The sequence below is a fragment of the Ictalurus punctatus genome, unplaced genomic scaffold (genome assembly GCF_001660625.3).
Source record: "Ictalurus punctatus breed USDA103 unplaced genomic scaffold, Coco_2.0 Super-Scaffold_100058, whole genome shotgun sequence".
Lineage (NCBI taxonomy): Eukaryota > Metazoa > Chordata > Actinopteri > Siluriformes > Ictaluridae > Ictalurus > Ictalurus punctatus.
The window spans coordinates 590,673-618,432 of NW_026521089.1; the positions used below are offsets into that span (position 1 = coordinate 590,673).

The 27,760-nt window shown below is 41.2% G+C and overlaps 2 protein-coding genes, 1 long non-coding RNA gene, 2 other non-coding genes and 1 pseudogene across 5 annotated transcripts; 1 reads left to right on the top strand and 5 right to left on the bottom strand.

Annotated features, from left to right (window-relative positions):
* Positions 1–1,927: 1,927 nt before the first annotated feature.
* On the bottom strand, positions 1,928–1,999 carry trnag-ucc (transfer RNA glycine (anticodon UCC)). The gene has a single exon. It is a non-coding gene; the product is annotated as a tRNA-Gly (tRNA).
* Positions 2,000–3,329: 1,330 nt separating this feature from the next.
* On the bottom strand, positions 3,330–3,401 carry trnag-ucc (transfer RNA glycine (anticodon UCC)). The gene has a single exon. It is a non-coding gene; the product is annotated as a tRNA-Gly (tRNA).
* A 1,904-nt stretch (positions 3,402–5,305) lies between these two features.
* LOC128630637 (uncharacterized) lies at positions 5,306–10,472 on the top strand. Its single transcript, XR_008394912.1, has 3 exons — positions 5,306–6,386; positions 6,687–6,819; positions 9,044–10,472. It is a non-coding gene; the product is annotated as an uncharacterized LOC128630637 (long non-coding RNA).
* Positions 10,473–23,994: 13,522 nt separating this feature from the next.
* LOC128630614 (histone H3) lies at positions 23,995–25,011 on the bottom strand. Its single transcript, XM_053679014.1, has one exon. It carries the CDS (start codon positions 24,982–24,984, stop codon positions 24,574–24,576), a length of 411 nt encoding a protein of 136 aa, XP_053534989.1. The 5' UTR covers positions 24,985–25,011; the 3' UTR covers positions 23,995–24,573.
* Positions 25,012–25,527: 516 nt separating this feature from the next.
* On the bottom strand, positions 25,528–26,082 carry LOC108272326 (histone H2A). The gene has a single exon (XM_017480665.3). It carries the CDS (start codon positions 25,932–25,934, stop codon positions 25,548–25,550), a length of 387 nt encoding a protein of 128 aa, XP_017336154.2. The 5' UTR covers positions 25,935–26,082; the 3' UTR covers positions 25,528–25,547.
* A 136-nt stretch (positions 26,083–26,218) lies between these two features.
* LOC128630611 (histone H1-like) lies at positions 26,219–27,617 on the bottom strand (annotated as a pseudogene).
* Positions 27,618–27,760: the final 143 nt, after the last annotated feature.

Here is a 27,760-nt window from a genome sequence, read left to right on the forward strand (position 1 = left end):
ACTTTTGATTAGAAAAGGATAGACATATAGGCCACTAAAAACCAAATAATCCATTTTTTGATAAATACACAGATCATTCCTCATACACAAAAGACAGAATAAAACACTGAGAATATTACAAATGACAAAAGAGAAGGAAGATGGAGATGTGCCAGTGCACATTTAACCTGAATCAGGGGACTTTAAGTAAGAAATAAATAATTCAAAAACCTAACCCCCTAACCCCCTAACCCTAACCCCCCCTAACCAAACCCTAACCCCTAACCCTAACCCCATCCCTGACCCTAACCGCCTAACCCTAACCCTAACCGCTAACCATAACCCCAACCCAATCAGCCCATGCCTCATGTTTGCAATTCACTCTACTGTTCTTTTTCGTTCTGGTCGGCCTGTTCATAAGAATCATTATTTGATTAATTACAACTCCAAATAAGGACAAACACAGGCAAATGCATACCTACACCACCCTATAATCCCTTGAAAGAAAAAGAAAAAAATATTAAAAAAGAGATTAAAACAATTGAAACCTAAATGGAGAAATAAACTGTGCCTTTTTATAATATAGGGGGCGGGACTCTTTTTGAATGGGCCAATAGGAGGCTCTCCCATGTTTTTGTGGTTTTTGAAAGATAACAGCCAAGGGCCAATCAGAAAATTAGCTGTTTTAATCATCTGTAGTGGGGCTTTTTGCATTGTTATATTTAGATTTTAATCTAATTGTATTATTTATTAAAATAGTAATTTAATAAATAATACAATTAGATTAAAATCTAAATAAAACACAATACTAATTAAGATCCTACGTACCTGATAACACAAAAAACATAAAAAAATAAGCCTACTTACCTGACTCCATTCTCCCCAGGAATACTCTCACACCTAAAACACGGAAAAAAGGTCCAACTTCATTCATTTAGCTCTACAATCAGTCTATGAACACACATATACATTAAAAAGGATAAGACTCTTAAACCATGGTTTGGCCAGAGATAGATGGTTGGACTATGGTCACACGTGGACGCAAACGTGCTGTGCAGAGCATGGCTCGGCCTACACCCCGTTCTCACCGCGACATAGAGCACGGTGCACGGGGGAAAGAGTGCTCTCCTATGCGGAGATGGTCAAATATGGAGGCCGTAGGAGCACAGCCCCTACTCACTATCAAGACTTTGATCGTCGGCCCTACGGGTCAAGAGTAATGATGCGCTTGACTCGAGGTTGCGACTTGTAATTCCCCACCTCCAAGCGGGAAAACGCAAAGCAAACGCACCCTCAACTGAAATCGCCATTCGTCAACAGTGGGAAGTCTTCTCATCTACCAGTTCCTTCCCTGTTCATCAAGTGACGTCGAGTCGGCATGACGGATTCAGAACTCACAAAGTGACACTTTCCTCAGTGGTTATTTGCTTTAGATCAGGGTCGTCCAGTCTTATCCAGAATGGGCCAGTGTGGTTGCAGGTTGTCATTCTAACCAAGCAGAAGCCACACTTTAGTCTATTGAAAGCCAAGATCAGCGGATCCAACAATTGGAATCAGGTGTGGCTCCTGCTAGATTGGAACGAAAAGCTGAATATTGGACAACGCTGCTTAAGACCAATCAGCATATAGACATATTTGCTTATTAAATATAAAATATTGACTATATAGATGGCTGATTGCAGAAAATGTACACACCTCAGCACAGTTTGCATGCTAGCTTTTCGCTAACAAAAGACAGACACGGAGAGACCGCATTTTCTTAGATCATGCTGTGTTTACAAACAGCAAAGAAGCACTAAGAATTCAAGTGGGAAGCAGAAAGAGTTGTGGGAGGCCTGCAGAGAAGCCTATGACACATTCTGTTGAACCATTTATTTTCAGGTAGGTGATTCCTTCCTTTTCTACCAACTACCATAAAGTACCTCCAGAAGCTCCTAAATACAATCCATGCATTGGCCGGGAATCGAATCCGGGTCAACTGCTTGGAAGGCAGCTATGCTCACCTCTATACCACCAATGCCAGGCTATGCAATTCAACTCTGCTGAACAAAAGTTTAAGTATGTGCACTTCTCATCAGCAGACCATAGGCAACAGCTATAGGGCACTCCTGCCATGGTTTCTGTAGTGTAGTGGTTATCACGTTTGCTTCACACGCAAAAGGTCCCTAGTTTAAGACTGGGCAGAAACAAGCTAGAAATTTTGAACTTTGCTTTAATAACTGACCGGTTGTCATCACCGTAGGATCAGGTCCTCTAGGAACAGCCGGAAAGCGAGACCTTGGACAGAGCAGATTTCCTTCTTTTGTGCTTAAGTAGAAAAACAGTCAACATTTGCTTACAAAATGAAAGGGAGTCTCTGGTTTTCCACAGAAAGTGGAAGCCTGGCTCTTTCGTTGCTCAATAAGACTCTGTGCGTGACTGGAAAATTTTCCGTAAAGTACTGGTCGCCAAGTTCACCTATCAGCAAGAGGTCTACGCCCGAAAAAGGCTGGGAGCGGTTTCCCTTCCATTGAGCTTTTGTAGCAAGGTAGATAACAGCTGCTTGCAAAATCACAGGCAGTCTCTGCTTTTCCACTGAATGTGGAAGCCTGGCTCTTTCCTTCATCAAGAAGACAAGAGTAATGATGCGCTTGACACGGGGTTGCGACTTGTAATTCCCCACCTCCAAGTGGGAAAACGCAAAGCAAACGCACCCTCAACTGAAATCGCCATTTGTCAACAGTGGGAAGTCTTCTCATCTACCAGTTCCTTCCCTGTTCATCGAGTGACGTCGAGTCGGCATGACGGATTCAGAACTCACAAAGGGGCACTTTCCTCAGTGGTTATTTGCTTTAGATCAGGGTTGTCCAGTCTTCTCCAGAATGGGCCAGTGTGGTTGCAGGTTTTCATTCTAACCAAGCAGAAGCCACACTTTAGTCTATTGAAAGCCAAGATCAGCGGATCCAACAATTGGAATCAGGTGTGGCTCCTGCTAGATTGGAACGAAAAGCTGAATATTGGACAACGCTGCTTAAGACCAATCAGCATATAGACATATTTGCTTATTAAATATAAAATATTGACTATATAGATGGCTGATTGCAGAAAATGTACACACCTCAGCACAGTTTGCATGCTAGCTTTTCGCTAACAAAAGACAGACACGGAGAGACCGCATTTTCTTAGATCATGCTGTGTTTACAAACAGCAAAGAAGCACTAAGAATTCAAGTGGGAAGCAGAAAGAGTTGTGGGAGGCCTGCAGAGAAGCCTATGACACATTCTGTTGAACCATTTATTTTCAGGTAGGTGATTCCTTCCTTTTCTACCAACTACCATAAAGTACCTCCAGAAGCTCCTAGAGACAATCCGTGCATTGGCCGGGAATCGAACCCGGGTCAACTGCTTGGAAGGCAGCTATGCTCACCTCTATACCACCAATGCCACGCTAGGCAATACAACTCTGCTGAACAAAAGTTTAAGTATGTGCACGTCTCATCAGCAGACCATAGGCAACAGCTATAGGGCACTCCTGCCATGGTTTCTGTAGTGTAGTGGTTATCACGTTTGCTTCACACGCAAAAGGTCCCTAGTTTAAGACTGGGCAGAAACAAGCTAGAAATTTTGAACTTTGCTTTAATAACTGACCGGTTGTCATCACCGTAGGATCAGGTCCTCTAGGAACAGCCGGAAAGCGAGACCTTGGACAGAGCAGATTTCCTTCTTTTGTGCTTAAGTAGAAAAACAGTCAACATTTGCTTACAAAATGAAAGGGAGTCTCTGGTTTTCCACAGAAAGTGGAAGCCTGGCTCTTTCGTTGCTCAATAAGACTCTGTGCGTGACTGGAAAATTTTCCGTAAAGTACTGGTCGCCAAGTTCACCTATCAGCAAGAGGTCTACGCCCGAAAAAGGCTGGGAGCGGTTTCCCTTCCATTGAGCTTTTGTAGCAAGGTAGATAACAGCTGCTTGCAAAATCACAGGCAGTCTCTGCTTTTCCACTGAATGTGGAAGCCTGGCTCTTTCCTTCATCAAGAAGACAAGAGTAATGATGCGCTTGACACGGGGTTGCGACTTGTAATTCCCCACCTCCAAGCGGGAAAACGCAAAGCAAACGCACCCTCAACTGAAATCGCCATTTGTCAACAGTGGGAAGTCTTCTCATCTACCAGTTCCTTCCCTGTTCATCGAGTGACGTCGAGTCGGCATGACGGATTCAGAACTCACAAAGTGGCACTTTCCTCAGTGGTTATTTGCTTTAGATCAGGGTTGTCCAGTCTTCTCCAGAATGGGCCAGTGTGGTTGCAGGTTTTCATTCTAACCAAGCAGAAGCCACACTTTAGTCTATTGAAAGCCAAGATCAGCGGATCCAACAATTGGAATCAGTTGTGGCTCCTGCTATATTGGAACGAAAAGCCGAAGATTGACAGACACGGAGAGACCGCATTTTCTTACATTTTCGCCCCTGTTCCCTTCCATTGAATTCCATTCCATGTGGTAGCCTGGCTCTTTACTTCATCAAGAAGACAAGAGTAATGATGTGCTTGATTCGAGGGGTAGGGGTAGACATGGCCAGGGAATAAGAGAAACAATACAGAGCAGCAAGTAGTTACACAGACTCCTGAATGTTCTCAATAACATACATTTCATGTAAACACCAACCAGAAAAACTGAAAATATATGTACACACTGTATTTCACAATAATTTACAATGGTTAAGTCCATCACTAACGCAAATGTCCAAGTCTGTTAAGTTCAGTACCCCAACTAAACTTTCTAAATCTTACGGTTCGGTCCCCATTCGGGCGCCACTCTGTAGCGTGGTACCTTATGGGGTTTGGATGCCAGACAGTTCAAATTAACAGTCACTTATAACTTATAATTTGGACATCACTCAGAATAAAAAAATCAGTAGGCTACTCAATTCTTACAAAATAAGTTTATTATTATTTATGCAATAAACATAAGAAAATACAGATCGTTTCAGTCATACAAACCGAAATAACGAAAACCAAAAAGTTCCCCTACGTGGGATTAATAAACGCACCCATAAGGAAATAAGGCTCTATTCATAAAAGAAAATTTTCACACACAAAAGGCAGAAGAAAAAAACATTTAACCCCAAAATAATTCTTAACCAAAACAAAAAAGTTGTTCACTTTAAAAGCTGCACTTCAATGGCGGTGATTTAGGCGTACGGGAGTTTGTGAACCCGAAAGCATGGGAAACCGGCAGTCAGATTCCGCCTAACACTTGGAGTTCTTTACAGACAGTAACATCCAACGATTTAAACATAGTGGTTCTCCACAAAAGTATTAAAGAAAGGATCTCAAAACCCGTGATGTGCCTCCGAACCCTCAAAACTCCGCTCGCTCGTTTATTCACCTTGGCAGAATATTCCCAGTGTGTTCGCCAGCCTCCTGAATCAATATCCACAAGGTTATAATCCACAGTAAGAGCATTAGCATGGTCCTTGGCAAACGCACACCATCAGTTCCACCATTCCCACCTGGCTCTCATTTCCGCGTCCTGCTTTCTCTCACCTAGTCACCTGTTCTTTTTATTGCTTCCTAATACCCCACCCTTCTCTTCATATCTTTTTTTACTTCCATTAATAAAAACACCACGGAATGGAACGGACTCTGCTTCTGAGTCACTAAATGGCACACTTATATAACACTTTTATCCAAAGTGCTTTACACTGTGTCCCATTTACCCATTCACACACCAATGGTAGCAGAGCTGCCATGCAAGGCGCTAACTTGCCATCGGGAGCAACTTGGGGTTCAGTGTCTTGCCCAAGGACACTTTGGCATGTGGAGTCAGGCTGGCCGGGAATCGAACGGCCAACCCTACGATTAGTGGACAACCCGCTCTACCACCTGATCCACAGCCGCCCCTGTTACTGTGCAGCTATCTGTTACAAATGAATGGGAAAATATCCTTGGCATCCCTGCAATTCAAGGATGTTGTAATTGGTAAGTTGTGACGTCAAAAGTATCTGTACCAAGTTGATACTAAAATTTTAAAAAGAATGATACGATAAGGTTTTTTTCAGTACCGGCAGTACCAAGTATTCTCCTGCTTTCTGATTGACTTTCTTTTGTAGGTATTAATTAACTGTGATTTCCACTCAGCCATCTTACTGAAATTTGTGTAGGTTAGGAATAAGACTGAGGATGGAGTTGTACAGTTTTGTAGTGTGTATCATTTGTAAATATTGTTAACTTCTTTACCATAGCCATGCTGAGGGAGGCGTTGACTAAATTAGAGATGGTGCTGGACCAACAAACCACTGAGCTTGCTTCAACTACAGGTGTTCCAGGTGCAGTCTTTGGATACTGATGAAGATTTACTGCCCTGCAAGATCTTCCTCAACTGCGTAGTCTGGAGCAAAGGATGCAACAGAGCCCAGATTGCAAGCAAAAACTGGTGAGAGTTTTTTTCCTTTTTATTAACAATTGCTTGCACAATTACATAGCTACTGAGAGTGTATGTTTTCTCAAGGTGACACACTCGTACTCAAAGCACAACATTCAACACCACTTTGATATGAGGGAACAGTTATGACCTAATCTTTGGTAGAAGAGCAAAACATGGAAAGCACACAGGGCAGGGTAATTGCAGGAGTAGTGGGAAGCACTGACACATTTATATTTTATATTATTTTATATGATATTATTGTTTTAAAAATAATCGGTTTCGGGTAAACTGGTTGGCGCTTATTGACAGGGCAGATGTGCTCGACTGCACCTGGCGCATATTGAAGAGGGTGATTGCTAACTCCCTGGAAAGAACCTCAATTGGAGGGGAGTCAATGGAAAGACTTCACTGGCCACTCTCCAACTTGGAGAGGTCATGATTGGTAAGTATATCTGTTTACATACAGAATTAGCTGTCTCTCTCAGATGATATGTAAGGGGTAATCCACGGCTAGATGTGCATTAAACGATTTTAGTGCATGATGTGGAGGAAAAGAACCACTCGTTCAAATCGTCATCTAGCCATGGATTACCCCGCTTATACCATGGTCTTTCCAAAATTAATAACATTAAAGCTGTCATTGATTTTAGAAGCACAAACTTTGATTAGAAGTTTAAAATGACAGTTAATTTCTATTAGTTAGGTCATTAGATCTGGAATTTTGCCCGATATAAATCAGACACAGAGATAAAGTAGTGTGATGAGATTACATTTATTTGAATGAATTGACAGATATCTATCAGAGACAGAGAGATTAAGCATGTATGAACTACCTGCATCATGTGCCTCTCAGCAGTCAGTCAGTGCGTTTACATGGACTACAATAATCCACTGTTAACCCGATTAAGACAATACTTTGATTAAGAAACTACCATGTAAACTGCAATTTTTAATTATCTTAATCTGATTAAAGTCAAGTTACTCAAAGTAAGCACTAATTGAATTAAGACATGTCGAGTACTCCTGTTTTAGTCGCATTATCAACGTGTATTACAGACATGTAAACACCTGAATCACATTATTAACGTCGTGTGAGTTTTCACCACATTTTGCGACAGGACACGTAATGGCTTTTACATGTCATTTATATTAGTTCACACAAACACTCCATCCGTCTGTTCCTGGCCCGGCCCCTCTGTCAAATTTTAGAACCCATTGTGACCCATTGCAGGCCTCGATTCTTTTCAACAGCCCAATGTTTTTTCCAGTTAAATTTGCCGATCCATCCGTGGTGACATTGGCAAGTTTACTCCAAGGTATCTTCATTCTCTCGATGACAGCAGACACCTGGTTATACAAGTCCTCTCCCCGCCTTTTTCCTTTCAGGGACTCCATGGTCAACAACTCCTCCGTTATCTCAAAACTGTCGTTAATCCCTCGGATAAAATTAGGAGCTGAGCAGTGTCTTATGTCGTTACTTTCATCCAGTGCTAGTGAATATAACTTAAAGCACTCCGCCTTTTTGTTTAATTCGCTGGCGATATCTTCGTCAATTAGTTCCACACGGTGAGTCACAGTCCTGTGTGATGAACTGATTTTTTCAAACTTGCCTTTGCTCTCCGGACACAGGAGACCTGCTGTCTCTAACATGCATTCTTTCAAAAACTCGCCTTCGGAGAAAGGCTTGCTAGCCTTTGCTAATTTGAATGCCAGCAAAAAACTTGCCTTGGTACTTCACTCTTGAATCGCAGTTTGTCTGTGAAAATTTTTTTGCCGAGTCTGTAAATTATCCGTCAACCTCTGAGCCGTAGCCGCCCGTTCTTGCGTTGACTGCTTGCTAGTATAGTTGGCATGCTTCGTGGCAAAGTGACGGCTGATGTTGTATTCTTTGAAAACCGCAACAGTTTCTTGGCATATCAGGCATACAACCGTTGATCGGACTTCAGTGAAAAAATATTTTGTTGTCCACTCCTTATTAAACACTCGGTACTCACTGTCCACTTTTCTTTTCTTTGGTCCACTCATTTTTACAGAAGGGCTCAAAGGGCAAAGCGAAAAAGTGAAGTAGAGAGTAATACACCACACTGAGGTTTAATAATATAATTTGGACAAGTTCGGATTAAAGCCAGATTAAAAAGCCCAATGGGCCGTATATGGCCCTCAGGCCGTAGTTTGCCCATGCCTGGTCTAAACATACATGCATCGACAGCTCTGTGTCAATAACACGATTTCCTACCACAAAAACGTGAGCGACTGCAAGCAAATAAGCAACCTACTTATACTGCAAGCAAATATGACTCATTTGATCTACAGCTACTGTGCGGCTAGAAAGTTTAAAGTTTACAGTTTTCTGTATTTCTCCATACATTTGACCTGAAACCTGATCAGATCTTCATCTAAGTCCTTAAACTAGGTAAAAGAGAACCCGGTTAACAACAGATGCAAAAAAAAAAACAGTAGTTTTTACAGTTATTTATTAAGCAAAAATGATCCAGCGTTAAATATCTCTGTAGGAAAAGGTATGTGAAGTCTAGGAGTACGAGTTCATTTAAATTGGGCTGATTGAAGTCAGGCATTTCAATCAAGGGAATGGCAATTAGACCCGCCCATGTTTCAAGAACATTAACTTGCGTCTTCACCATCAAACTCTGGTCTTCACCACACAGGTTTATGGAAGTGTGCCCTGCCTCGATCAAAGGACATTCCTGAGGACCTCAGAAAAAGAGAGTTGTCAATGCTCACTGGCTTGGAAAGGGTTACAGAGCCATTTCTAAAGAGTTTGGCTTTCACCAATCCACTGTGAGGTAAATGACATACAGATGCAGGAAATTCAGCACCACTGTTACTCTCCCAAGGACTGGGCGTCCAGCAAAAAAGACCACTCCAAGGGTGTGGTGAATAATATCACAGTAAGTCATAAAGAACCCCAGGGTAACATCGGAGAACCTACAGGCCACTACTTTCCATAAAAGAACACTGCTGCCTGTCTGAAGTTTGCTCACAACCATGTGGAAATGCCAGGAGCCTATTGGAAGAATGTTCTGTGGACAGATGAGTCCAGAACAGAACTTCTTGCTTTAATTGAAAATCATTGTTTGATGCAAACTGAAAATAGCATCCCAACATAAGAACTTCATCCCAACCGTGAAGCATGGGGGTGGCAGCATTATGGTTTGGGGCTGCTTTGGGTCCGAACCAGCTTGCCATTATTGATGGACCTATGAATCCTAGATTGTACCAGGAGAATCTCAGGGTATCTGTCTGTGAACTCAAGCTTAACTGTAAGTGGGCCTTGCAGCAGAGACAACGACCTTAAGCACACATGTACGTCTACAGAGAAATGGTTAAAGCAGAAGAAATTGAACATTTTGGAATGGAAAGTCAGACCTTAACCCGATAGAAACATTGTGGAAGGACCTAAAAAGAGCAGTTCATGCATAGAAGCCTGCCAGCATCATTGAGTTGAAGCAGGAGGAGTGAGCCAAAATTCCTCAAACCCATTGTGCAGGATTGATTGAGTCATCGGAAATGTTTGCTTCAAGTTATTGCTGCTGGAAGGTCTCACACCGGTTACTGAAATAAAAGTTTACATACTTTTTTCAGCAAAGATGTCTAATGTTGGGTAATTGTGCTCAGTGAATAAATGTGAAAACTATAATGCATTTGTTTAATTGGGTTCTCTTTATCTAGTTTTAGGGCTTGGATGGAAGTTCTGTTCACATTTCAGGTCAAATGAATTTAATTTTATACTTGTTCGTAGTCTTTTTTTATTTTTGGCTATCAAATCTTTATATTTTTATCTTTCATATATTTTCTGGATTGTTCTGGTAAAGTCTTGAAATTGCTACTCCTGAAATCAAAACTGGTGTTTCGAGATGTTTTTGTACCTTTATGGCCTCCAATACCATAGTTTAAAAATAAATAATTTAAAAAGTCACTTTTGGGGAAAAATGATACAATTTTAATGCTTCAACATGCAATAGACTTGTGTTCGTCCAATTAAATGCTCTCTAGAATGTGTAGGAATGTGTGGGTCTTGAGGCGGGTCTTGCTCAACAGTAGCAGCTCATTAGCATCAATGTTCTTCAGAGCTGGGCGTATCCCAAACACTGTTAACTGTTGTGTAACACTTCAACATGCTACCACTCTTATTTCCTGTTTCAAAAAGAAATACGTCGTCATACAGAATCAAATCACAGCTCTCAAAGTTGTTTTGTGGGGACTGTAAAGTAAAAAAAATGAGCGCATTGTTCATCTTCCTTTAAAGGTGCAATAGTTTTATTTATTTATTTATTTTTCACTTCTACAAATAACCTGGGAGATATGTAGAACATGATAAAAATAATGGATTAAGTTGTGGCCTTAGCAAAAGTGCATCAAGTCACTTAGAAAACCTGTTTAAAAAAACGGACTTCTGGTCTGGAAAGCTTGTTTGTGTTTGGATGTGCGTCCTATCAATCATTTTAGAGACACTATGGGCAACCATAGATCCTGGGCTGGAGCTTTGTGAACATGAGCAGGAAACATTCAAATGTCAAAGTTACTATTCCATCAGCTCTGCATGACGTGACATCAATTAAATGTGCTAGAGCTCTGCTTCTCTGCACTTCTCCTTACAGTTTAGTCATTATGATGTAGTTCAACGCTACAAAAGGTTTGAGCAAACAGTGCAGCCCTTCCTCAAACTGGGTTGCCTTGCAGAATGTTGTCAAGTTACCTGGTAACTTGTAGATTAAATATCCGTGCAGTTAAAAGGATGTTAAACGGTTTTGTCCCTGTGAGCCTTTACTCTTTCAATTTTGACTCCAGCATGAGCCAGTCTAGTGTTTCTGACAACAGCTGAGTACCAGTAACAAGTAACAGTAGTCTTGACAACACTGACACTGCAAATCTGCAGTTTGACCAAGCATGTGGCCTGAACGGCTGCGAGTTCAAATCCTGTTTTTTTCCCGAAGATCCATAATCACTAATATCCCTCCAGCTATGTGCTAAATGTTCATCACCTGTCAGTTTCTTTGAAACAAAAAGGTTCTGCTGAATATATGGTTTGTACAGTATGTAAGATGTACGTTTTTATAAGTCTTGATTCTTTTTTTTATTTTAAAGTGCACCTATTATGTTTAAAAGTTTCAAAAATCAAAGTGAACGACAAATTGAGTTATTAACCCACAAAAGAAGGAACCGATTCTCAAGAGCTGAAACGAGTCGTTAGTAATTCCAGACGTACTTCCTGTACTAACCTACATAGGTTTGTAATAAAAATCCCTGGATCTGGTCTTCATCGGCTGCTCGGGAACAGACTGAGCTGAAACTCGTTATGGTAGTGGGCGTTTCCTTTTCGACACGCTGACAGCGGTAGACCAATCACAACAGACTGGGACACCTGACCAATCAGAGCAGCGTATGCTCTCTGAAAGGAGGAGTTTAGAGTGAATCTTTTAGAATGGATCATTTAACGAGTCGTTTTTGACACTGGGTGGAAAAAAGGTAATGTTGCAATTTAAATTATGAGCACATTAAACCCTCACCCTAGTTTTTTTTTTTACCTTGGATGCATATAAATCTATTGTACGAGACCTTTAAAACAAAATTAGGCACGTTTCAAAGCCATAATTTTCTATAAGATCAACTCATACAGTAATGATGACTTGAAGGGAATTGCAGGTTTATATTCATAGGCTCATAAAAAGTATGATGTATTGTTCTTTAATTATTGTAGGGCTGCAACTAACGATTATTTTGATAATTGATTAATCGGACGATTATTTTTTTCTGATTAATCGGACGATTATTTTTTTCTGATTAATCTGACTTTTTTTTTTTAAAAACTAAACTTTTTTTTCAATTAGATTTTGTTTATTATAATAAAATAGACCCCCAAACCCTCAGGGTATTTGAGTGTGGACTTAAAAAAAAAATGCAAAAGGCACATACAGTTTTACTAATATAATCTTTAATTTTTACATTTAAACCTTTCAAACGTTGGTCATTTGTCTACAGTTTGTCCAGTTTTAAGCAGCAAAACTTTAAATAATACCCAAAATATAAATAATCAAAAACAAAGCTAAAAATTTAGTTTTAGTGCATGGGGGATTTCTCATCCGAACAAATTCACTCATGGAGAGCTGTTTCTTTCTGAAATAAATAAATTTAAAAAACAGCAATTGAGTATGCAAGAAGCAATTTATATGTAAATTAATATTTTCATTGTTTATAATGTTAATTGCTGATGGCAACCATGATTAATAAAATAAATCTAAATAATATATAATTAATACAATTTTTGTTAAATTTTTTTACACAGACATGCTGTACTTCAGATGTGACAATATAAACCTAAAATATCTCAAATATATAATTCATTCTGTTCATGTATATAACATAGTAGAGCCGCAGTAGATGGCATTTGAAACACAGATCAAAGTTAACTGTAGCAGACACACAGAGAAACGCAGCAAGCTAGCAGGCTTGTTTAATAGGACAGGAACAATTATACACTAACGCATAAGCATTCGATGAAAACCACTACAGTGACTAAAAAATCTTTTACTGCTGCTGTTATCAGCTGCCTTTACATTCACTGCTTGACTTTGTTCACACCGTGTTTAATTGAATCTGTTTCTGTGGTAGCGTGATTTTAATCCATCAATATGCTGCACAACCTGATGCTCGAGACAAAATACATCTAGTGTGACTGTCCCGAAGTTAGTAAACAAAGCTTTTTACACAATAGCATGGAATTAAACTAGACTATACCATTTTCACATCTTCATATAATGTGGATATTACTCAGGTTTTTGCTTACCGTGCTGATGTTCCACCTTCGTCCGTGACACCAACGTGTTTTCGTTTCATGTGCTTGTGCATCACTGTGGTACTCCCGCGTCACACAAACTCCACTTTGAAGAACATGCACATTACCGTCTTCTTTGCTGCATTTAATGTAAAATGCTCCCATGCCTTAGATGACTTGGGCCATAAATTATTGTAATCGTAATCACTCAGTACATCGTCTATTTGCACGTATAGCATGACAAATAATTAACCTTGAAGCGTTCGTCCATCCATCCATCTTCTATACTTCTTATCCTCTTCAGGGTCACAGGGAACCTATCCCAGGGAGCATCTGGCACAAGGTGGGGTACACCCTGGACAGGGTCCATCCATCGCAGGGTACAATCACATACACACTCACACACCCATTCATACACTACGGATACTTTGGACATGCCAATCAGCCTACCATGCATGTCTTTGGACTGGGGGAGGAAACCCCCACAGCACAGGGAGAACATGCAAACTCTGCACACACAGGCCAACCTGGGAATCGTACCCCCGACCCTGGAGGTGTGAGGTGAACGTGCTAACCACTAAGCCACCGTGAAATCAAAAAATTTTTTTTGAAGCGTTCGTAAAAATTTTAAATAAAAACACCCAAAGCTGTATACAGTACCATAGTGAAGACGAACTGTATGTCTATACGTGAAATTCTGGAGGGACGTTGGACGGCGTGGCGCGGGGAATGTAATGACGTGTGCTGTTAATCGAACTATCTTCTATAGCAGGGGTGCACAATACGTCGATCGTGATCTACCAGTCGATCACAAAGGTAGTGTGGGTAGATTGCATGACATTAAAAAAATAGACGTCAGCCCATCATCCGTCCTCGCTATAAAATGTGTCACTTGATTGACAGACAGGGCAGCCAGTCATCGCTGCACATGCACATACAACGGCACTAAGTGCTGCAAAACTCTAGCAAGCTTGCGAGTTGCCCAGTTAGCCTCCAATTTATTTCTTTTGAACTTGAGAAAGGGTTTAAAAATGAGTAAAGAAGCTGGACCAAGTAAGAAGCCTAAAACTTACCATTTCCGTATGGAGTGGGAGGAGGACTTTTTTTCACTGTGTCATTTTGGAAGTGCGTTTGCCTCATCTGCCAGTCTACCATCGCTATACCTAAGAAAGGGAATGTGGAGCGCCATTTTCGGACCCTTCATAAAAACTGCCACACCGACTCTCCTCCAAAAAGCGAGCTGAGAAGGAGAAAGGTGAAAGAACTAAAATCCCAGTGGTCCGGACAGCAGTCATTTTTCTCACAGCTAACTACAAAAGCGAAGGCAGTCACCGAAGCGTCATCCCGGGTGAGTCACCTCATCGTTAAGAACAAGAAGTCCTTCCGAGGTGGAGAGACGGTAAAAGAGGCGTTTGTTGAAGCAGCTGACTCGCTGTTCCGAGACTTTAAAGACAAATCAGAAATACTGTTTTCGATCAAAGCTCTCCAGCTATCAAGAACCACAATTACGTGGCGCAGTGAAGTCATGGCCGAGGATTTGACCCAGCAACTTTGGAAGGACATCGCAGATTGCGAGTGTTTCTCACTGCAGTTGGACGAGTCTACAGACGTGAGTGACACAGCCCAGATGTGCATTTTTATTCGGATGGTGTTTACCGATATGACTGCGAAAGAGGAGCTGTTAACTGTACTGCCCATGAGAGAACATACACGAGGAGAAGACATATTTCAGTCTTGCAAAAACTTTATCGAGAAAACCCAGCTCCCATTGTGCAGATTGGTGTCCATCACCACAGACGGAGCTCCTGCCATGGTTGGTCGCTTGAATGGATTTATTGCCAAGTGCAGGGAGGACGATGATTTTCCGGACTTCCTCAGTTACCACTGCATAATACACCAACAAGCGTTATGCTCAAAAATGCTAAACATGAAGAGATCATGGATGCGGCAACGAAGATCGCCTGTTCTATTCGCGCCAGATCTCTTCAAAGACAGCTATTCCGCGCACATCTGGAGAAGGCTGACTGCGACCACTCTGACTTGTTATTACACACTGATAACATCTGTGATAACATCACAGATGTGTGTGTGTGTAAAATCTCAGTGTGTCTCATCGGTGAGGAGGTCGGACCTCTTTCTCCTGGCTCCTCCCTCTGATCCGTCCTTCTCTGGGCTTCTGGGTCCGGGACTCGAACACGAACACACACATTCCGAGTTTTAAATGAAAGTTTTAAGTTTAAATGAAATCACAACGCATTCGTATTGTCTGCATTTTACACTCACTCAGGAACATCAACAAAATTCCACATCATTTCACAAAATACACTGACAAATCTAAAGAAATTATTTTTATTTTATTTATTTTTTTTAAATACACTCTGACTTCTTCCCCCTTACATCTTGTCCAAAATCGAATGCCTCTCAGTTGACATTTTATGCAATATATGCACTTGTCACAGGTGTAATCAGTGTTTTTACTATAAATAATTCAGTGCAACAATGCTGTGATCAGTTTTTGGGTCAAAAAAAAAGACAAAAAGCACCGAATTAAACTATAGTCCTAAATTAATAATATATATTCTGGTGTGTGTGTGTGTGTGTGCGTGTGTGTGTTTGTGTGTGTGTGTGTGTGTGTGTGTGTTTAGTTCTTTTCTGTTTTGTACAAACAGATGTGTAATGTTTTACTGTGAAGTTTATATTTGTTACACTCAGTCTGTGGACTTTATTTTAAATAAACAAAAACAAATGGTACTGAAAGTTCGCTCCACCCCAAACGATTAATCAAAAAAATTATTGGCCAACTAATCGATTATGAAAATAATTGTTAGTTGCCGCCATAATAATAATAATAATAATAATAATAATAATAATAATAATAATAATAATAATAATAATAATAACAATAATAATAATAATACTGTTAAACAGTTCAGAAGCTCCGTGTATTGTCCTTGATACGTGAAAACTAGACAATACACAGTAATAACACTGATGAGCTGCATTATTATTATTATTATTATTATTATTATTCTATGAGAAATAAGCTCATAGCAGCACTGATGAAATACACATACAATACAAAAAACCACACACAAATAGAGAATGTTTTTAGCATTTTTTACATCTGCACATAATTTAGTCTGCACATAGTTTAGCAGCTGTTTTAGAATTAAAAATGTCATGTATAAGTCTTTATTGGTCACATATTCAATAGAGCACAGTGAAATTGTTTTCTTCACATACCCTAGCATGTCAGGAAGCTGGGGTCAGATCACAGGGTCATATGGTGACCTGACCTTCTGATCAGTACACCAGAGCCTTAACCACTAAGCCACCTCTGCCCCGGTGGTGAGAGAAACATGAATTTTCATAGCATCTAATACTTCGTACCCCACTATTTGCTAAGTACTACAAATATAGACTTCTAAACACCGCCATTAAAAGCTTAATAACAGAATACTGCAATTTTTGGGAAATTGCCGTTCCCGAGTTTGGCCACACGAGGGCAGTCATGTTCCATCCAGCACAACACACGACGCCTAAAACAGAAGGTAGGTTGTAGGTATTTTACTATTACTACTACTACTTCTAATAATGACCTCAATCGAAGTAATTAAATACGTAATGAAAATTGTTGTCTATATAGCTGACCTCATTTTTGTACACAGTGAGTTAAAGGCGCACAACTATCAGAATCCCAGTTCATAATTGTGTTTGATTGGCCAAGTAGAATAAAGTGTGCGAGGAGTCCGACTCTTTTTGAGCTTATTGGACATTACACATTGCTGTAATTATCTCATTGGCACTACTTAATTGCTCATAGTTTATTTGACGAATGCAACTGCTGCAACATATTTTGCCAATCTTAAGCTCAGCCGTCATTCTGGAGGCGCAGTTTTGGTTGATGCATGACATTTAGGTTCAAACACAGTGTGTACATCGACTGTAACACAGATAGTGAAAATGAAAATGGGAAAAGAGAAGGCCAGTGATTAGACAGTGCGAAGGCTGACTTTGTTTTCCTACTTGTGTGTGATGTGTGTTATGTTAGTTTCTCTTGCACAACTGTCAAAGTGCATATGCTTTCCTTGTGAGTGACACTTTTTAAGAATGAGATGAGGGTTTGAGACAATGTAGCTAATTTCGACCTTCGAGAGTCCATTATATCGTGCATTTGCGAGAGCTGATAAAGCAAGGCCTGAGTGCTGCTCTCCCACGAATGTTCAGGCTTTTGGGTAATTCTAGCAGTCTGCTAAATGCAGAGATGAGTAAATCTCAACAGGGTTGTAGCACGGTTTCTCGGGGTTGTATAATCTGAGCAATGCAAAATGGGGCTTGTAGCAACAAAGATTGTAGCAACAGGAAGTAACTGAAAATGGTATTCTAGTAGCATGTAGAAATTCAAACTAAGGTTCTAGAAGCACATAAAAATTCTAAATACTCTTGTAGTAGCATGTAGTCATTCAAAACGGTGTTCCAGCAGCACAAAGTCATTCAAAAGAATGTTCTAGCAGCATGGAATACAACACACACACACACACACACACACACACACACACACACACACACACAAGGCAATAGCAGAGTTGGGATAAAGGGCATTAGGGTGACTGTGCTCATTAGGGTCAGGGAGGAATCGGACCGAGCTAAAGAGGAGGAGGCCGGATGGGCTGGCTGGTGCTAACTAGGCGCCTGTTTGGCTTGGGACTACAAGAGTGGAGCGGAGCGCCGCGCCGCGTACGAGGAGCACCAGCCCGAGTGGCGAAGCCCGGACGCTGGCAAAGACAGAGGGAGTCTTCTGACCTACACCTATAATCACATTTTCTTGTTGGACATGCTTTCTCCCCTACAACTAACAATGACTTACTCTTGTCTTTGCTGCTCTGTTCAGCTCTTCCTACTTTCCTACTGACTGTTTCCCACCCACCTAGTCAACTTTTATTCAACATTTGTTCTTTTCATCTAGACTTTAAATTTATTTACTCTTCACCATCTATTCATATACTTTCTGTTTGAATGAAAGTGAGCACATGTGATTTCTAGCATGCTAGCCGTGTTAATGAATGATAGTGACCATGTAAAATTTGCTCCAGTCGAAGAATAGCTTGTTTGAATGTGACTGTTGTGTAAACTTCTCCTTTGAAACTGTTTTATCCTCTTTACTCTGAAGCTAAAATTTTGTCAATATGATTAATGTGTGGGATTTTAGCTTGTTCTTATGAAATGGGGGTTTGACTCCTGCACTTATGTTGCTTTTTTCTAAAGCCGACAAACATTTGCAGTATCTGCCACAAGCTCTCCCATTTTCTCCAAACTACTGAATTTGTGATGCAACAAACTTTTTTTGGACAAACAGTTTTGAGCCTTTGCGTTTATTTCTTTTAACTATATGCTTTGAGAACTAATAATTTTCCCCCAATATCTGATTTTGACTATTGTGCTAGTAGGTCATTAAGGCTTGAACCTTATGAAAACTTCATTAAGACTGATTTGCTAGCCTAAGCTCAATCGGTTTTGTCCGATCTAATCCACAAACTGAGCAGGAGTCACACCCGACTCCATCTGTTTAATCGGTCGATCTTGACTTTCAATAGAATTTCAATCAAATTCTGCTTGGTCAGAATGAAAACCTGCACCTGAGTTCTGAGTCCTGAGTTCCTGAATACTAGATGTTCATACTAAATTACTACAGTCTTTCACTTATCCCAGTATTTTTTAGATAGTTTATTAGGGGACAGTGCATTTTCCCAGATGATTTTTCCCCAGCAATTTCTTTAGTATCATGTTTTGCATTCCAATTCACATCTCTAGCTCAGTTCTCTCCTCCTGATATCTTTTGCAGTCTAACAGAATGTGTTTTACCGTCTCTTGTGTATTGCAGTGTGTGCAGAGTCCAGTGGGGTGTTTTCCTATTCTGTGTAACGTTAGATTTAAGCCAGCATGAACTATTCTAAGACACATAATTATCATCTCTTCCTTTGGGTTCCTGCCTTGCCTCATACATATGTCCCGGTATTCCTGCCGTATTTTATGTGTCCCTTTATAATGGTTTTAACATCTGCTCTACTTAATGGTACTTGTATATCAACTGTTTCATGCTTTATCGATCTTTTTGCCAGTACATCCACAGTTTCATTTTCTTCCACCCCTACATGTGCAGGAACCCAAAAGAAGGAAACATTCAGCTCCCTACCATGGAGTATGAGAAGCAGATAAAATATTTGTTAACCAATGTCTTGTCTACATGATGTTTTCCCAGACTGTATATGTGATAGTGCAGATAGACTGTCAGAAGCTATAGCGACATCTTAGTTCTGATTATTTTTTTCCGACCGCTGCAGTGACAATAGGACTCCTGATAGTTCTACGGTGTACTGATAAATGATCGGTCGCTCTTTTTTTGACTGCTACTTCACGAGGAATGAACAAATCCACACCGGTGTGGCCAGTCTTGAACCATCTGTATATACAAGTCATTTATCCTGATAATGGTCCATATATTTTTGAAGTATTATCCACTGTGGTGCTATTTTAGATTCCTCTTTTAATATTTGTTGTAATCTTGTATCTACAGATGGTTTTATGAATTTCCAGGGTGGTACAGTTCACCTCAATGGGGCTTTCTTGTAGCTGGCTGAGGCCTACATTTTGTGCCTTTACATTTCTTACCCATCCCAAACTCTTAAAGAAGTTAGTCCACTAAAACTCTGAGCATTCTTGGGGTACACCCTCCTATGCCCTCATAGATTTATCCAATATAAATCACAGCATCTCTCCTGTCTCGACCTGTAACGCAGTCACTGGTGATGATTTAAATGCTCTAGTACAGATCCAGAGTTCTTGCGCCTGTTCCACGTCAAGCTTTTTAAGATTTTTAAGATACATTAGGCGACCGTAATCAAAGACAACTCTTGTAAGAGCCTGATAGATATTTATGAGTGATGCTCTACTTGCTCCCCGGTCTCAGAACATTATTCATCTTTTTACATTTGTTCTTAATTTTATCAATATGCTGACCCAGGTAAACATCTCATCAAAAAGCTCTCCTAAAAATCTCACAGTCTTGACCTGTTCAAGATCTTGCCTGTGCAGTTTCAATGGTGCTGTTTTATGACGTTTAGAAAAACATATACCTTGTGATTTTGAAATTGATAGTTTAAAACCCTATTCATTTGCCCACTGTTCTACTTTCCCTATTGCGTGTTGCATTTTCTTTCTTACATATTCTATATCCCGACCCCTAACCTCGTCAGCTGCATAAAGCGACTTACCTATATTTTCTCCGACCTGATCAAATGTCTTTAATCATAATATTAAACAGTATTGGGCTACATACACTGCCTTGTGGGGTAAAATTTTCCGTTGCATATCTATTTGAGTACTCTGCACCTACTCTAACTTCTATTGGCCTTCTGTTCAGGAAGTCTAATACCCAATTATATATATATCTTTCCGTTTATTCCTAATTCGTCAAGTTTAATAAGAAGTCCATCCTTCCCAAGGGTATCGTACATCTCTTCGACATTGAAAAATACAGAGATGACACTTTCTTTGTTAGTTTGAGCTTTCCTAACTTCTGGCTCTAGGCATAAAATGGATTCTACCATTCTCCCCCTCCCTTTACAAAATCCTGACTGATACGGTGAGAGAAGAACTTTACTTTCTATATAGTGATCTAATCTATCTGTTATCATCCTCTCCGTAGTTTTCCCTGTGACGTTAACACTGTGGGTCTGTAACTTGACGGATCTGACTGTATTTGCCGGGTTTGAGTATTGGAACCATTTCCGTGTTAGTGGGATTTTTCCTGTATTCCATACCATATTGAACAGTCTTAATAATACATCAAGCGTGATGTCTCTCATGTGGCCTAACATGCTATAGCATGTACTGTATTTCCCTGATGACATTTGCCGTGCGTTTGATATAACTCTTTTGAACTCAAATAGAGTAAATGGCAAGTCCTTCTTTCTACTATCACTGGATTTTGGGCAAGTGTCTGATCTCTACACTGCTTGGCTGTTGAGGATAGGTTTTCAGTACTGTGGAGCTTCACAAAAGTTTTTACCAAAAGTTCTGTTTTTTTCTGCATTGCTGATTGCATTTTTATTGTTGCGATTTAACACTGGTATTTACACACTTTCTTATTCCACTCATTTTCCTAATTGTTCTCCATATGTCCGATAGCTGGGTCTCTCTTCCAATTTTATTGCAGAATTGTCTCCAATATACACGTTTTGCTGATCTGATTGTTTTCTTACCTACTGCATGCGCCATTTTATAGTTAATCAAAGTTTCCAGTGTACGGTGAGCTTCGAGTTTCCTAAAAGCTTTATTTCTATTTTTAATTGCTACAGTACAGCTCTCATCCCACCGTGGCACGCTCTTTCTTCGTTTACTTCCTATCTTTTTTGGCATTGTTTCTTCTTCTGGTCGTATAATGGCCGTGGTCACTTTTCCGTTCGTTTCTTTGACATCTGTTATATCCTTATTCGCTAATCCCACACGTTTCATTTTGCTCTACGTTTGGAACATCTGCTGGTCGGCTTTCGCTAACTTCCACCTTGGAGTTCTCGCTACCTACTGTCGACTGGTCTAAACCCTCCCGTGTGTTGATTCCTGCAATTTCAATTGACGTTATTGTCAGATCGATAGCGCTTTCTGCATTATGTGAACTACAACACCACGTGTCCTTCCCATCATTAACACATACAAAATTTTTATCGTCTATAAATTCCTCGATCACTGATTCATTTATATCTGTATTCTTACTCCCCTGTATTGTGCTGTGTGTGTGTGTGTGTTAAAATCCCCTCACCGTACTAATTTCCCTCACGTCAACCCACATACTGCATTTGGCGTATCGGTGCTCTGTCTATTACGGGGATTGTAAAAGTTGAATATCGTTATACTGTCTTTTCCTGTCCGTATTTTGACTACCACAGATTCGTGTTCTTTCCCTTTATTGATTAGATTATATCTCACATCATTTCTTACAAAAGTTGCTACCCCTCCACCTTTACCCTTTCCCCAATCAATTCTGATTGTACACAGCAAATTTTAAAGTGTTATTTTTACACTCACAGTGTTAAAATGAACACTTATCAAGAGTTTATATAGGTCCACACTAAATAGAGTTCAATTTACACTTTCAGTATTGTTTTTTTCTACACTCTCACAGTGTTGAACAAGCACTGTAAGTGTTCACTGTTAGCACCATTGGTGTAGTTTTTTTACTCCTCACAGGCTCCATTTACACTAAGAAAGTGTTGAATCTACAGTAAATGTGTCAATAGCTCAACCTAATGGAGTTATTTTCAACACTAGTGTGATCTACACCCTGTCTGCCTAAAAATGCAGACCTTTAAAATGTGTGTACTCGTCAATAAAAGAACAGCTAACACATCAGTTGCTGTATAAGGTTGAACTTTTATTTTCAACACAGTATCTTAGATGTAACAAACCAGCATGAATTGAGGTGCAATATATTCACCTCATAGTGAATATATTCATCTGACCCATTTGGACCCTGTAGATGAAAAGGCATGTAGAACTTCAAACTCCGGGCTTTTACAAGTTCACCCAAGTCACATACTGTCGGCTACAGCCACGCTGCGCACATAATAACTTAAACTTTAACGAAGGATAGAAACTGTCCGTGACTCTCGTGGCTTTGCATGCATCTCATTTGTAAGTCGCTTTGGATAAAAGCATCTGCTAAGTGAATAAATGTAAATGTACTAACATTTAACCTAGTTGAAAAGCTTTGCATGCAATTCCTTTACTCTGGGAGACTCACTGGTAAGGCCAACATCAATGTTGTAGATCGTAGTCTGCAGGAAGGTAAAGATGTTGACAAGGGCTTCCTCATATGACAGGTTGAACACATAGTGGACTTTGAAGAGTTCATCTATAGCACTCAAGGAGCTGGTTCCTGTGCAAGGGATGAGGTGCTTATCCACTACCACATAGAATTTGTCAATCCTGCCCTTGATCCTTCCTAATGCCAGTAGAGATGGCTGGAGGCCCTTGAATTGAATTGAAGATGGCCTTCAATACTAGTGGATGACTAGAAAAAAAACCCAGCAACGCTAAAAACTAGATTAAAAATACAAAATACACCAATTACGACGTGCAATGACGAAATCCCTGAAATGTGGTCCTTGGCACATTCAGACATTGTGCTATAATCATAACTAGGAAACACAACAAACCTTAATTCAATATGTCCAAAATAACGCCAGTTCGTATCATTCTTTATGTATTACTGCAACAGGACAACTTCATCAAATGAATATTTCAACCAAAAAAGAAAGTTCTTATGTAACTTTCTTTCTTCATCTGAACACAAAGAATTTTCAAAGGAAATTCAAGTTCTGTGAGTCAATAGAATGCACGTGAATGGGTGCCATCTTTTTTAGAGTCCAAAATGTACATTTAGACAGTGTCACAGTAATAAAAGAACAGTTATTTAAAGAGCTCACAAGCTGTACACTCACTACTTTACACTGTAGGAAAGTGTCATTTCTTCAGTGTTGTCACATGAAAAGATATAATCAAATATTTCCAAAAATGCGAGGGGTGTACTCACTTTTGTGAGATACTGTATATATATATATAGTGTGTATGAGAGAGAGAGAGAGAAATATAGAAGTATTACTAAAACCGTCTTCTAACTCGGTTTAAACAAACACATTAAATGATATTTAACACAGTGCACACACACACACAATATATATATATATATATATATATATATATATATATATATATATATATATATAGAGAGAGAGAGAGAGAGAGAGAGAGAGAGAGAGAGAGAGAATATCCACAAATAGGGAAGAAGTTTTCAATGATAAGGTCATGTCTACAATTATTAAATTACAAAAACAATTATCATGGACGGGACAAAAGGGATGATGGATGAAATGTATGTATGATGTAATATCTCTTGCCCAGAAATCCGCTTCTAGAAAATTGCCGTTCCCCGGTTTGGACACACGGGGGCAGTCAAGCTCCATCCAGCACAACGCCGCCCGAAACAGAAGGTAGGTTTGAGCTATTTTACAGACACAGCTCATTACTGTGCATTGTATTGTTCGGACATAACCACAATTAACGGCTCATCTATAAAAACAAACATTACGTAATACTCATAGGACTATATTTATCATGAAAATGCAAAATAAATAACCAACCTTTCTAATGTTGATAAAAATAGAAAGCCGTGCACTTCATTTACACACACATACATATATACAAACATTATTATTACTGTTCCTTCTCTCTCTCTCTGTACCACGTTCTAATACTTAAACTGCCCAAGAAAGAAAATTAGCTGTTTTCTGAGACGAGGAAGTGGCTCTTAAAAGAGCCTTTGTGTATATTAGACGGAGTTGTAGTTTAAGCGCGTTCTCCGCGAATACGGCGGGCCAGCTGAATATCCTTGGGCATGATGGTCACTCTCTTGGCGTGGATAGCGCACAGGTTGGTGTCCTCGAACAGACCGACCAGGTATGCCTCGCTTGCCTCCTGCAGAGCCATGACGGCCGAGCTCTGGAAACGCAAGTCGGTCTTGAAGTCCTGAGCGATTTCTCTCACCAGGCGCTGGAAGGGCAGCTTGCGGATGAGCAGCTCAGTAGACTTCTGATAACGGCGGATCTCTCTCAGAGCCACAGTGCCAGGCCTGTAACGATGAGGCTTCTTCACGCCGCCGGTAGCCGGCGCACTCTTGCGGGCAGCCTTAGTGGCGAGCTGCTTCCTTGGCGCCTTGCCACCGGTGGACTTACGGGCGGTCTGCTTGGTTCTTGCCATAGCGTCAAACTCTGCACTTCGCGGATAGAAAAACAGAATAAACTGCGCGCTCGAACGCGGCCTTTTTAAGCCATAACGCCGCCCTGCGCTGATTGGGCGTCTCGAACGCGCTCGTCTGCTATTCGATAGAACGTTTTACGTCACCTGTTGTATATTGGACCGTCTTCTCTGCCACCGTTCGAAACACAAGACGCCCGCCACAATTCTATTGGCGCGCTCTCTGCTTTGTTCATTAGGAACACACACAACGCCGTCACAAACCATTTTCACTCCTCAGACTTCATTTAACCAGCACGCTGTTATTGTTCTTATAGTCATTACTTAAATATATCAAATCATGACTAGGAAATTATCGAGTCCTTTTTTATTTATAAATATGCTGTCTTAGAAGTGCACTTTCACCCCTTAGATTTCATTTAAGCAACAGGCTAACTACCACTATTATTATTATTAATAAACGTGCTGACTTCAGTAGAAAAACGGGTGTAAAATTGCACTTTTGAAGCAGAGATGGTGGCTCTTAAAAGAGCCTTTGGGTACTGACAAAGCAGCAGTGGACGAGTTTACTTGGTCTTAACGGCCTTCTCGGTCTTTTTAGGCAGAAGCACAGCCTGAATGTTGGGCAGCACACCACCCTGAGCGATGGTCACTCCGCCGAGCAGTTTGTTCAGCTCCTCGTCGTTACGCACGGCGAGCTGCAAGTGGCGGGGAATGATACGAGTCTTCTTGTTATCACGGGCGGCATTACCGGCCAACTCCAGGATCTCAGCGGTCAGATACTCCAACACTGCGGCCAGGTAGACCGGAGCGCCGGCACCGACGCGCTCGGCATAGTTGCCTTTACGCAGAAGCCTGTGCACACGTCCCACGGGGAACTGAAGTCCAGCCCTGGATGAACGAGACTTGGCCTTAGCTCTAGCTTTTCCGCCGGTTTTTCCTCTGCCACTCATCTTGACGCTCAGATCTGTTCTAACAGCAACTCCGAAATGAACGTTACACCCCGAGCTCTCCGTGATATAGACAAAACGGCCACTCTCTTATTCGCTAAGAACGCAGTGGCACATTAGCCAATCACAAACAGGCCGTCGAATTCCAGCGTCACCCCTCCCACCCCTGTTTGTGTGTGTGTGTGTGTGTGTGTGTGTGTGTGTGTGTGTGTGTGTGTGAGTGAGAGAGAGAGAGAGAGAGAGCGCGCGAATGAAAACATACAGAAGGGAATATTCATACAAAAGCATGAAGTAACAACTATATACTGAATTTATTTATTCTTATCATTAACATTGATTTATTATGTATCAATATGTTATCCTACATATTCTGTGATCAGATATGTGTATCCATACTATTATGTTTCTAACGTGTATTGCTTTGACTCCATAAAGCTTGACTGAAAATGTTACTCTTTAAAGGAAAATATGGGTGGCTCTTAAAAGAGCCGTTTAAGGAACAAAAGCATGAAAGAAACAAACGTCTTTACTTCTTTTTGGGTGCTGCCTTCTTCGCCTTTGCCGCTTTAGGCTTTTTGGTCTTGGGCTTGACAGCTTTCGCTTTCTTGGGGCTCTTGACTGCCTTTTTAGGGGTCGCGGGCTTTTTCGCCTTCTTCGGGCTCTTGGTGGCTTTCTTTGCGGCGGCTGTGGGCTTCTTCGCCTTCTTAGGAGACTTCTTGGCCGTGGCGGCGGGTTTCTTGGCCGCTACCTTCTTGGGCTTCTTAGCCGCGGCGGGCTTTTTCGCTTTGGGCGCGGCTTTCTTCACGGGCTTCGGTCTGCTTCTTGTTCAGCTTGAAAGAGCCAGACGCGCCGGTCCCTTTGGTCTGCACCAGAGTGCCTTTAGTCACGAGACCCTTAACGGCGATCTTGACGCGGGAGTTGTTCTTCTCCACATCGTATCCGCCGGCAGCCAGCGCTTTCTTCAGAGCAGCGAGAGACACGCCGCTCCTCTCCTTAGACGAGGAAACGGCTTTGACGATCAGCTCGCCGACGCTAGGGCCGGCTTTTTTTGCTCTCGAAGCTGCTTTCTTCTTGGGCGCTTTGGCCGGCGCGGCGGCGGGAGCGGGTGCGACTTCTGCCATCTCTCTTGTAACTGCGTAGAATACACGAGTCGTACGCTGTACGTTAGTGTGTAACACAGGATGATCCTCCCTCCCCGGGGCCGGGGGCTGGTCTTAAAAACAGATATGAGAGCGTTGTAGACTCAACTCGGGGCGCCGCTGAATGAATGCACGGACGCGGCGCGCGCTCAGATGTGTTTTCTCGTGGCATTTCTCGGTGAAAATCCCACTCGCAAGACGAGATTCAAAACGTTGAAGCACACGCTGAGCGAGGACGGGCTTTCTCGTTTCTCCCGTGGCCCGGCCTGGCCGGCTAGAGAGCAACAGTCTCGCGCAGCGCACATGAAAAGGCGCGGCGCGCGTTGTACTCAAGCCGGCGGGCTGCGCATTTGGTGCGATGTGGTGTGTAAAAACCGGCGAAAAGCAGGCACGGCCGTCGTACGCGTTCTGGGCCGAGTTAAAGAGGAGCCTTGGGAACGAGCCTGATGTCTTTGCAGCTGTCGAGTGGTGTGTGTAGTATTTGAAGCAGAGCGCGTTGGGGGCCGTGTAAAGCACAGCACGCGTGACTATAGGCTCCGCTATAGCTGTGTGTGTGTGTGTGTGTGTGTGTGTGTGTGTGTGTTGTATTCCATGCTGCTAGAACATTCTTTTCAATGTCTATGTGCTACTAGAACACTCTTTTGAATGACTTTGTGCTAATGTCACATTAGTTCGAATGACTACGTGCTA

Excerpts from the sequence above, each read along its gene's own strand:
- LOC128630614 (XM_053679014.1), bottom strand. The coding sequence starts at position 24,984 with ATGGCAAGAACCAAGCAGACCGCCCGTAAGTCCACCGGTGGCAAGGCG.
- LOC108272326 (XM_017480665.3), bottom strand. The coding sequence starts at position 25,934 with ATGAGTGGCAGAGGAAAAACCGGCGGAAAAGCTAGAGCTAAGGCCAAG.